General features: G+C 45.6%; 1 protein-coding gene across 2 annotated transcripts in view; it reads right to left on the reverse strand.

Annotated features, from left to right (window-relative positions):
* hsd17b4 (hydroxysteroid (17-beta) dehydrogenase 4) overlaps positions 1 to 12,149 on the reverse strand; it is a 235,015-nt gene that overhangs the window by 172,387 nt on the left and 50,479 nt on the right. For both annotated transcript variants that reach the window (XM_085986923.1, XM_085986934.1), the window contains exons 5-8: positions 7,500 to 7,521; positions 5,796 to 5,842; positions 4,823 to 4,907; positions 4,506 to 4,693 (exon numbers count right to left, since the gene is read on the reverse strand). In XM_085986923.1, the coding sequence (XP_085843049.1) occupies positions 4,506 to 4,693; positions 4,823 to 4,907; positions 5,796 to 5,842; positions 7,500 to 7,521 (342 nt within the window). The remainder of the gene's footprint in view (positions 1 to 4,505; positions 4,694 to 4,822; positions 4,908 to 5,795; positions 5,843 to 7,499; positions 7,522 to 12,149) is intronic.

Consider the following 12,149-nt stretch of genomic DNA (forward strand, 5'->3'; position numbering starts at 1 on the left):
CACCAGCTCTGAGTGATGCTGTCTCTTCAAATGTCAAGGGTGGCAAATTATAGGCAATTTTGTCCTATGGATTCTCAACAACTAAAAATTCATTTTGCATAGGTCCCCTGCAGCTGAAAGGTAGAGGAGACTTTCAGCTCATCAATATAGCTCTGATCGCAGAAGACAATACAAATGCATTAACAATACAGCTCAGACATCAGGCCAGTAGGTGCGATCACCGGCCATCTAAAAACCATTTGTCACATTTCTAAAATGTATTTTACAAGGTTCTGTAGGGGGTGGTGGGGGTGGCGCATGCGCCCAGTCAGTTATGCCTCTGACTGTTTGTGAGCGGTTCGAATCGCTCCCACGCCCCTGGGTTCTAGGCACCGGACTTGGGTACAGGCGGCGATACAGAAAAGACTCGAGTAGACAGGTGGTTTGGATGTAAGCAAAACCAAGATTTTATTGAAAAAGAAATTAACACAATCTTATGAGCAGTTACTAGTATAAAATTACAGGCAAATACAAATAACTATATACTTATACAGGGAATGGGGAACACACGGCATATCGAGGGAAAACAACTATGTTAACAATCCCCTTATCCTTATCCCACCCCTATACCTAACCAGATTAAGCTATGAGGGGCCAGAATTCATGCTCACCAATCCAAAATCTGCTGAATTCAAACAACGGTGGGGCTTGGGGTTCGCTCTTTGTGCTCTCCGGGGCCTGCCGTCGTCGCGTGGTCTCGGGGCGCTGCAAGGGCGTCGTCCAGGTACAAGTACCCCAAGGTTAAAGTTTTTGCTTGGGTACTTTACCTCGCAGGGATGATGGTTCCTCTTCCTCGGGCGGCAGTTGGAGTTTGCATGAAGATACTCACAGGTCAGCTGGATTGAAGGCCCGATTATTCGAAGCGTTTCTTCAATCGTCTTTCCAAATTTGTCTTCCCAATTTGTCTCGCCTCCTCACCTCTTCTCGTCCCGCCTCGCCTGGCCTGGTTTGTCCGCGTCCGCCTGGTGCAATGCCGGGCGTGCCTGAGGGGATGGGGAAAGGCACGGGCAGTGGCCAGGCGGTAAGCCCGGGACGGGGGAAGAGCAGCAGCCACGAGGGTGGGGAGCAGGAGAAGAGCAGCAGAGCAAAGAGAGAGAGATTGCTACCCGGGGCCTTCAGTTATACCCCTTCGGATGGCCCTTATCTGCGCGCCAAATCAGGTTAGTTCACTGTCCCAATCTTGGCGGGCTAGTTTAAATAATTGTAGCAATTTAAACTAACTGTTTTTAGATGGCCGGTGATCGCACCTACTGGCCTGATGTCTGAGCTGTATTGTTATTAATGCATTTTAATCGGCCTGTCCAGCCTCGATGGCTTCCTTAAGCTGTTTCTGATTATTTATGCAAACAACTTGATGGCCTCAAGTATAGGCCTAACTGGTTTTGGTCTGTCTACGATTTGGCTTAATGCATATTCAAAGTCCTGCTGTCTGCTTTTCAAAATACAAAGTCCTTCTTCACAGAAACTGCACTTTAGGTTTCAATTTCCCCAAAAGCTGCTTGTGCCACAGAGTCCAAGCTTTTAAAATCTTGCAGGCTTTTGGCCACGAGGTGCGGACGCCATCTTTGGGTACCCTTTTTTTAAAATGTCCATGCAGGGTCCCTTTTATTAATAATAACCTTTGGGGAAATATGGAAATTTTGCAAATCTTACAGTAATTCACAGTAATCACAGAAACCCCACAGTGCAGATAGAGGCCATTTCGGCCCATCGAGCCTGCACCGACACATATCCCACCCGATCCCCGTAACCCCTACACCAACACATATCCCACCCTATCCCCGTAACCCCACGTATTTAATCCCCCTAACACTAAGGGTCAATTTATCATAGCCAATCATCCTAACCCGCACATCTTTGGACTGTGGGAGGAAACCGGAGCACCCGGAGGAAACCCACGCAAACACGGGGAGAATGTGCAAACTCCACACAGACAGTCACCCAAGGCCGGATTCGAACCCGGGTCCCTGGCGCTGTGAGGCAACAGTGCTAACCACTATGCCACCGATGGAATTGTGGCTGGTATCCTTGCTCTTGGTCCAATCAATTCAGACCTGCAAGTCATGTCTAATCTATTCCTGCTAACTGAACTTGTAATTTTGTGCTCCAGATATCCTAATTTGAAAGGGAGTGAAGAGATGTGGGTTTGTATCGTACCTAGACCCAAGTCCTTACCACTTCACTCCCTCTCAAAACAGGACATTATTGCATTTTGTTTAAGTCATTCTTAGCACTTTAGGTATTTAAATGCAACTATAAATGAATAATATGGGGCCTTTTTTAATTCTTCAACATCAAAGATAGAAAACACTTAAAGGTGTCGAGTACTAGGCCATGCTGACAATAGTTTAATCTGATGATTTTAAGAAATCTTCAATATCCTAGAATCAGAAGTAACAGAAGGATTTACTAGAAACTGAACTTTCCATAGAAGACAGTGCAAAGAAAGACTTGCATTTATATAGCGCCGTTCACAACCTCAGGATGTCCCAAAGCGCTTTACAGACAATACAGCAATTTTGATGTATAGTCACTGTTGTAACGTAAGAAACACAGCAGCCAATTTGCACACAGCAAGCTCCCACAAACAGCAATGTTATAATGACCAGATTATTTGTTTTTTTAGTGATGTGGGTTGAGGGTTAAATACTGGCCTAGAAACAGGGGAGAACTTCACTGCTCTTCTTCAAAATAGTGCCATAGGATCTTTTATATATACCCAAGAGGGCAGATGGGGCTTCAGTTTAACATCTCATCTGAAAGGCAGCACTTCTGACAGTGCAGCAGTCCCTCAGTACTACACTGGAGTGTCAAGTCTCTGGAGTGAGGCTTGAACCCACAAACTCCTGACTCAGGTGAGAGCTACCACTGAGCTAAAGCTGACATTATCTGGACTATCAATTGAAGATAACTGGATTGATTTCTTTGATCTCACCGTCAACTGAAAACCAATTGGCCCAGAAATTCGGGTCGGAGGCTTCCCGCGGGTGCAAGCCTCCGACCTGCACTTACCTTGCGTGCCGGCCGTTGAGCTGTGGGCCCACGTGGGATTCCGATCCTGGGCCTCCTCCAACTGCCGGCGCACAGTGCTTGCGTATCCCACGGGCGCAGTTAGTTCGATGCGTCCCCTGGGATCACGTGGGCCATGGAGAGCCAATGGTAGCAGGGAATGCTTCATTCATAAGTTTGACAGGAAGACCTGCCAAACCTATAAATATTATAAGCCCCAAAACATCACTAAAACCTCAAATCATTTTTTTTTTTTTTTTTTAAATCACATTTTAAAAATAAACTATAAATTAAATGAAATAACTATTTTAAACAATAATTTAAATTTTTGAAAAAATTAATTACATTTTCTAACTGGGCTAAAAATAAACTTACCTTTCTTTAAAGTATTTAAAAATAATAAACCTGTGGAAAAAATGTTTTAATTTTAATTAATTCACCACTTGCCTTGTAAAAAGCAGGCCTTGCGCCTGCTTTTTAAAAGTGCAACTCCTGGAGACTTACCCTCCCGGGAATACCTGCAAAAAAAGCCTAAGTTTGATGCGCACGCACTGCCTCTCCTGCGCACACGATCCACCTCTCAACCCCTTCTTTCAGGGGAACGGAAGTGCCGGTTTCCCGCGCATGCGCAGTGCATGCACGAAACCGGCACTTCCATTGGGCTTATGGGCGAGTACCCCATGCGTACTCACCCGTGGAGACCCGAATTTCTGGGCCATTAAGTTAAAATACAGCAAGGTCAACTCACTGATTTTTTTCTAAGTAGATTGTAATTAGAGTATGCTTTGCCTCGGAGACCTGGGCTAATATCCAGTCCAGACTGATACAATTCAAGTCTTTTGTTTCTTGTTCTCTGCTGGCCATAAGGGTTATACACAAAATGAGTTTCTGCATTATCAACCAAGTTCTTAATAAGCACAGCACAAAGTTTCCCAGAATTTGACAACTTCACTAAGAGAAGGTGCAAGAGTGGTTGATATGGGAAATTAAAATGTCAGTTGGGGCTGCTCTTCTGAATCTGGGATTGAGGCACATTGTTGGAGCAGAGTAAAGGGTGTTTTACTCAGTATCTCGCCTCCGCTGCACCTACCTGGGAACACATAATGCCAATACAAGGTAATCAGAGCAGGAACGTACTCATTTTCTGAAATTACATCCTTAATATGGAGTCCAAAATCATTAATAGATTAGAACCACCAGGCATCATCACATAAATGCACGTAATCAGTGGTCAAAAGTGCTCCTCATTAAATTCTAAATATTGGCTTATAATAAAATTGCATTTCTTTTTTAATAAGTCAATATTTCCAAAAAGGGAAAGATTACTCTGAAAGTGATTAGTGAAAGCGGAGTACTTTACAAGCCACCAGAATAATATTCTAAGGACAGTATTAATGAAACACAGTTGTTACAAAGGATGAATTATAAGAGGATTGCTGTTTTCTTACTTTACCTACCTTGAGGCATAACAGACTCTGTCATTCTGGAACCAGCTGTTGGTGCAATAGTGTTACATTGGATGTTGTATTTTTGACCCTCAACAGCTAGTGTATTCGAAAGACCCAGTAGTCCAAGTTTTGCAGCACTGTAATTTGCTTGCCCAAAATTACCATATATTCCAGAAGCAGATGCAGTCATAATAACTCTGAAAAAAATGACATTTATTTTATTGCTTCAAATTGAAGTTTTGTAGCAGGAAATGAACAGTGTCTATAGTTCATCCAAATTCAAGAGCAGCCAACAAGTCTAGGAAGGGCCAAGATTTTTTTTTTACCTGCCATACTTTTGATTCCTCATGTGGTTCCATGCTGCTCTTGTGACTTTGAATGAGCCCTTCAAATGAACTCTCTGAATTAAATCTTAAGAAAAATATTTTTTTTAAATAGCCATCTCAGTAAAAAAACATGCAATAAAATTATACACATAGCCAAAATAGTGGAGTTCAAGTCAAAAGTAGTCATAATCAAATTGTAAAAGGCTTTAGTCAGAGAAGCGTTATGAGATTGATCCCTTGTATCAGGAGTCCAAGAAAAGACTGCAATTCTTGGTCTTTTCAGCTTAGAAAGGAGGCACCTGAGAGATGATTTTATAGAGGTATATAAAGATAGTTAAAGGAATAGAGAAGGTAAACCCAGGCTATTATTTTATATTGAATTGAGAAAGTAGGTCAAGGGAACAGATTTTCAAATTTGTAAGAGTTAATTTTAGGATCAATAACAAAAAGTTCTTTTTCATGGAGAGAGTGATTAACACTTGGAATAGACTTCAAAATATCAAGTAGGGGACATGAAAATTCTGGAACTATGTAAGTAATAAGATGTAGCAATGATGGAGGTCAGAGGGGAGGGGTTGTAGGACCTTTCTTGTGAAAGTTTATTTGTGTTTTTTAAGGGTACACCCTAAACAAAACTAAAAATTGAAGCCAAAATTCAAAGCCAATAAATAAGGGCCTTTATTTCTAAACAATTCCATGTAGCCAAAGATATTCCGTCACATGTGCTTAACCAGTTACAATAATCATTTCAAGTTCATACAACTGTCTTACAAAGTATGATCTACTTAACAGCTATTGAGGGGTCAATAGTTTATATAAAAATCCCACAATAACAAATGATCCACATGGCATGGCTATGTAACAAGTTTAGTTCTCATAGTCTGACTAATTAAATAGTCATGATGCTGATGCAAGGCATATTTAATCTACACATTTAACTCAAAATGCAGCTCTCAGTTCTGCAGATGCTCACCCCAATCCAAATCACTTATTCTTGCAAAGGAACGGTCTCTTAAAATCCTGAAAAGATCAAGATAATTGTATTAAAAGCAGTGATACACATTCATATGGGATTGGTGGCTGTAGAATATTGCAAAGCAGTCAACAACTATTTACAAAAAATTAAATTGATAAAATTTACTAAAATACTAAAGATGTTATAGAAAACCAAACCTGTAAGGGCCGATTTTCCCCAGATATTTTAGGCGCTAAAGCGCCTCCGAGGTGGCCAAGATGGGGTCTTAAGCTGAAACGCCAGTTTAGCCCACAATTAGCACAAGTTGCCATCTTGACAAAGGAGTTGAAGCTTGCACTAGGAATGGCCACCCACAGGATCATTAAGCAGCTGATTGCTAGCAGGCAATTTAAGTGGCACTCATTAAAGAGGCTGCACGGCATTTTGGTGGACAGCACTTGACCAAATGCCCACTCCTAACAGCAACCAACTGACTGGGAGCAAACTAGTCATTGCAGAGGATTTTGAGCACTACTTAAAAAGCATTTCACCTTTTGCTGTTCACTTGCTGCTGGAGCTTTGAACTGGACTTTTGAAACACATCGGGAGACTTTCTGGGACACTTTGTCAAGACTTCAACATTCAATAAATATTTATTCTAGAAATTCTCTGAGGACTTCACCTAAAGTGCTGTGCTGCTCTACCTTACAGGAGTCGCCACGAGAAAGGATTACCTAGGATATATGGCACAGAAACAGGCCATTCGGCCAAACCAGTCCATGCCAGCATTTATGCTCCACTCGAGCCTCCTCCTCTTTCCTCGTCTAACTCTGTCAGCATGACCTTCGATTCCCTTCTCCCTCATATGCTTATCTAGCCTCCCCTTAAATGCATCTATATTATTTGCCTCAACCACTCCCTGTGGTAGCGAGTTCCACATTCTCACCACTCTCTGGATAAAGAAATTTCTTCTGAATTCCTTATTTGATTTCTTGGTAACTATCTTATATTGATGGCCTCTAGTTATGCTCTTCCCCACAAGTGGAAACACACTCTCTGTATCTACTCTATCAAAATCTTTCATCATTTTAAAGACCTCAATTAGGTCACCCCTCAGCCTTTTTTCAAGCGAAGAGACCCAGCCTGTTCATCCTTGGTGATCAGCATTTCACTAAGCATCCCCCTTAGTCTGCAGGAAGAATGGGAGGAGGACATGAAGCCAGGTAGAGCATGCACCAGCTGCTGCAGGAGAAGGGCACAAGAGGACGAGGTGGATTCCTCCTCCCCCCCTCCTCCTCCTCCTCTGGACCTCCAGTGCCGCGTCCGAGAACCTGTGTGCCCTCTCACTTGGTCCCGGAGCCATCCTGAAACGTGCCACTGAAAGTCAGCCAGCGCACTCCACACCTTCAGTGCAAGTGGGTGTGTGGAGCCCACATACACTGCTCCACGAAAATTGTGTCCAATCAGCACTTGAGTGCTAAACCTGCAGGTGCCTACTTTAGCACTTCCAGGCAAGTTCAAACTATGGTAATCAGCAATTAGGACCAAAATTGTGTACTAAAACCAGCCTTTCAAACAGGCATGTTTTATTAGCACAGCACCCATTTTGCACCTGTTTTCACCTTTTCACCAAAATAACCCCCGTAGTCTAAGAGAGAGGGCATATTAAATATCCTTCAAGAGGTTGAACAAATATTGTACTGTATAACAAACTGTACTCACCCAGCATTGTTAATAACAATATCTGAAAGAAAAAAATAAATTTGTCTGGTTTAGAAAGATTGACCACTATAATGTGGGAGGCTATATGTAAAAGTAACTCATAATCAATACCTGAATTTTATATTAATACTTTTGAAACTTTTTTTTTTTTATAAAATGATTTCAAAATAAAGCACTATCCAGAGTACTGGTTTATTAATAACAAGGACCCAGACCTAAATCCTTGCCTCAAAATATCCCAATAAATTATGCACATTTGTTTGGTCCGCTTGGCTAGCTTTCAGAGCTTCCAAAAAATTAATGCAAAAAACAATTCTAGATCCCTTTGTCCACCATTTCCCTCACCAACTGGAATTTCTAATATCCAAAATCAGGTTTCAAACTTGTGAAACCACATGAAAAATTACATATTTCGCAATAACATTATTAAACTTTTGTGGGTTTATGCAGCTTCACTATTGCTTTTACAGGAAGGATACAGCGGGGGAGAAATTCGGTATCGCCCCATTTGGGGTGCTAAATTTTGGCCAGGTGCTATTCATGCTCAGCTTTCGGTAAATTCAGTGTTAGCACTCCAGGAAGGAAGTGGAGCACTAAATCAAGCGCTAGCACGTCCCTTCTGGAGCGCTAAATCAAGCAGGGGTGCCGGTAGAGATGCAGCGCTGCCGGGATCAAAGGGCCCCTTCCCTCCCTTAAAGGGAAGGGCCATTGCTGCAGGCTCTGCATTTGAACGATCATCTTCGTCGCCGACGGCAGCTGAGATTCTCGACGATCAGCTACAAGCACTCTAACAGAGTGCAGGGCTGATCAATTGCGCCATTTTAAAATTTTCAAAATACACCCTAAAAAGAAAACACATTTCTACTGAAGACCAGTGACCTTACCTTTAATTAGCACTCAGCCTCCCGAACAACGCCTTCTGCAGCTGTCGGTGTTATCGCCCGGCGATGCTGCAGGGGGCGGAACCGAATTTCGGGTCCAGGGCACTACGCAGCCAGATGACGTCACGATCTCTGGGCGCAGGAGTGTGGCACTAGGGGTTACCGCCACCACAAACCGCCAGGTGAATTTCATGGGTGGCGGTACTATCGCCGTGCCTGGACAGTAAGTAGCTAGTGCCCCGGTATCACCCCCTAGAGGAGCTAACGTAAGGCACAAAGGAGGTGAATTTCTAGCCCAGCTTCTCTCAAAAGCCTGGGCTTTTGTCATGGATTGAAAATTGGTTAACAGACAGGAAACAGAGAGTAGGAATAAATGGGTCTTTTTCGGGGTGGCAGGCAGTGACTGCAGGGTACCGCAGGGATCAGTGCTTGGGCCCCAGCTATTCACAATATACATCAATGATCTGGATGAGGGAACCAAATTTAATATTTACAAGTTTGCTGACAACACAAAACTAGGTGGGATTGTGAGTTGTGAGGAGGATGCAAAGAGGCTTCAAGGCGATTTAGACAAGTTGAGTGAGTGGGCAAATACATGGCAGATGCAGTATAACATGGATAAATGTGAAGTTCTCCACTTCGGTAGGAAAAACAGAAAGGCAGAGTATTATTTAAAATGGTGATAGATTGGGAAATGTTGATGTACAAAGGGACCTGGGTGTCCTTGTACACCAGTCAGTCACTGAAAGCAAACATACAGGTGCAGCAAGCAGTTAGGAAGGCAAATGGTATCTTGGCCTTCATTGCAAGAGGATTTGAGTACAGGAGCAAGGATGTCTTACTACAATTATATAAGGCCTTGGTGAGACCACACCTGGAGTACTGTGTGCAGTTTTGGTCTCCTTACCTAAGAAAGGATATACTTGCCATAGAGGGAGTGAGTGCAGCGTAGGTTCACCAGGCTGACTCCTGGGATGGCAGGACTGTCGTATGAGGAGAGATTGGGTCGACTAGGCCTGTATTCACTAGAGTTTAGAAGAATGAGAGGGGATCTCATTGAAACATATAAAATTCTGACAGGGCTAGACAGACTGGATGCAGGGAGGATGTTTCCCCTGGCTGGGAGGTCCAGAATGAGGGGTCACAGTCTCAGGATACAGGGTAGGACATTTAGAACAGAGATGAGGAGAAATTTCTTCAGAGGGTGGCGAACCTGTGGAATTCTCTACCACAGAAGGCTGTAGAAGCCAAGTCACTGAATATATTTGAGGAGATAGATAGATTTCTAGACAAAAAAGGCATCAAGGGGTGTGGGGAGAGAGCGGGAATATGGTATTGAGATAGAGAATCAGCCATGATCATATTGAATGGCAGAGCAGGCAGAAGGGCCGAATGGCCTACTCCTACTCCTATTTTTCTATGTTAATATTTTGACATAAAGCTGTCACTCTTAACTTCAGGGAGATGCCTCACTCCGAGCGAGTGTTGTGCACAATTTCCCACTGTGTATCAGTATGTTTTTCTCACTGCAAGTGAAATGCCATTTGATTTACTTTCTTTCTTCCAAATAATTCCAAAGTGCATCAGAGAAAATAAATTCTAATTACATATTAATTATCCACTGCTGACATCCAGTAAAAAGAGAAAGAGGTAGGGTGGGGGGGAAGGGAAAGAGGGGGAGAGCACTATAAGGCAGAAGATGGTTGCACAAATCATAGCGTGGGACAAGGTCGTGGAGGATCTGAAGACAAGGATGAGGAGTTTAAATTGAATACAGAGGGACAGCAAATCAGTGTAGGCAAGGAGGGTGTGATGGGCGAGCACCACTTGGTGTCAAACAGGTTACAGAGGGTTGCATTTTGGGCATGTTGGAGATTGTGGAGAGTCGTGGACAGGAGGCCAGAAATTAGGGTATTGGTATAATCAAGACTAGAGATGATAAAAGCATGGATAAGGGTTTCAACGATGGATTGGCTGAGGCAGGGCAGAGACACTAAATAAGCAGGCCTAGAAATTCAGTATAGCCACGTTTGAGGCGCTACAGCATGGCGTTCGCTAACTTTTGCACCCGGCGCAACTTTGCGCCACCTTCGCCGATATTCAGTTGCATCGCCCCAAGAGGTTGCTGCTGCGCTAAAGCAGGCGATGCACGACTATCATTAGGCGCTAAGCCGGCGATCCGGGGCACAAACACCGAAGGCGGGCGCAGCGCAGGTGCGGCGAGTTGCTTATCGAGGCCAGTCAGGCGCCGGTCAGCACTTAAAGGGGGAGGGTGGAATTGCTTGGCTGCCACGCCCTGCACACTGCAGCCCTAAGGCAAGGCCTGAACACTGCTTCTGGAACAGCTCCACGCCCAGGAGAATGGAGAAGGCCAGGGAGAGAGCGCAGCGCTTCGGCGAGGGTGACCTGAGGCTGCTAGTTGGCGCAGTGGACCGCAGGCGCCATATCCTCTTCCCCGAGGGTGGCAGGAGGCCACTGCCCGCCGAATATCGGAAAGCATGGAGGGATATGGCAAACAGGGTCATGTCCAACAGCGTGGTTGGCAGGACACCAACCCAGTGCCGGAAAAAATTCAACGACCTCACTCGGGTTGTCAGGGTGAGTACCCTTTCCAGTATCCTCCTCATCCCTGCATGTGCACCTCACTTTATGGCCAAACAGGTCTGAAAGCCCTAATGGCCAGCCCTCATCCAGCAGCTATGGGACTGTCATGAAAAGCACTTGCGCAATCAGGACTTTAGACACTGTCAGGGCTAATCGAACATGGGAGGCAGTGCGGGCAAGATCAGGGCTTGACACTGTACTTGGAGGCGGTCCTTTCTCTTGCAGGCCAAGCTGGCGCATAACAGAAGACAGCAGCGACAGACCGGGGGAGGCCGTCCTGACCTGAAACAGCTGAGCGACCTCGAGCAGCGAGTGGAGCGGATCATGGCAGGCCGGCTGAGTGGCCCCGTCGCCACTGGAGATGCTGACCCTGTTCTGGGCACCAATGGTAAGGTCATCACCTTTTTGACCTCTCCCTTGCCACTTGCGCCTCACGCCAGCATCCTTTGCCACTATCGAACCAATGTAGTGCACAGCAGCACTCATGCCTCCCTCGTTGCCGCCCTGTCCTCACTCTAAAGCAACTCTTGTGCCTCCCTGCTTTCAGATGGTGACTCGCCAGGTGAGAAGGCGGCCCCTCAAGCTGGCACTGTGTCCGAGTCAGACATAGAGGAGGAGGAAGAGGAAGCCAGCCCATCAGGGACACCCTCAGCCGAGGCAGCCCATGGCCATGATGGTGACACGTCTTCCCTGGAGGGGAGATTGGGGGGGGGGGGGGGAAGGGTCGGAGGATAGTGAAGCTCCGGGGACCAGCGGGCTGCAGCAACGCGGGAGGGGTGGGGAAGCTCGGCGGCCTTCTCCCCGGAGGGTGAGTGCGGCCTCCAGTCCTGCTACGGTGAGCGCAGAGGAGGTGCGGCTCCTAGCGGAAATGGGCGTCTAAGCTGAGCGCAGGCACACTGAGCTCATGGCTGCAGTGGCAAGGATGCCTGACTCCATAGAGTCACTGGCAAGGAGTGTGCAGGAATTCGGGGCAGCACAGGCCAGGAGTCTGCAACAATTCAGTGCAGCACAGGCCAGGAGTCTGCAACAATTCAGTGCAGCACAGGCCAGGAGTCTGCAGGACATCGCGGCAGCGCAGGCTAGGAGTCAGCAGGACTTCGTTGCTTCACAGGCAGCTTCCAGCCAAGTGCTCAGTCGTGCCGTGCATTCACTGGCTGCTGTCATG

This window comes from Somniosus microcephalus, chromosome 1 (assembly GCF_052327205.1).
Source record: "Somniosus microcephalus isolate GS21.2 chromosome 1, FLI_Smic_1.0, whole genome shotgun sequence".
Taxonomy (NCBI): domain Eukaryota; kingdom Metazoa; phylum Chordata; class Chondrichthyes; order Squaliformes; family Somniosidae; genus Somniosus; species Somniosus microcephalus.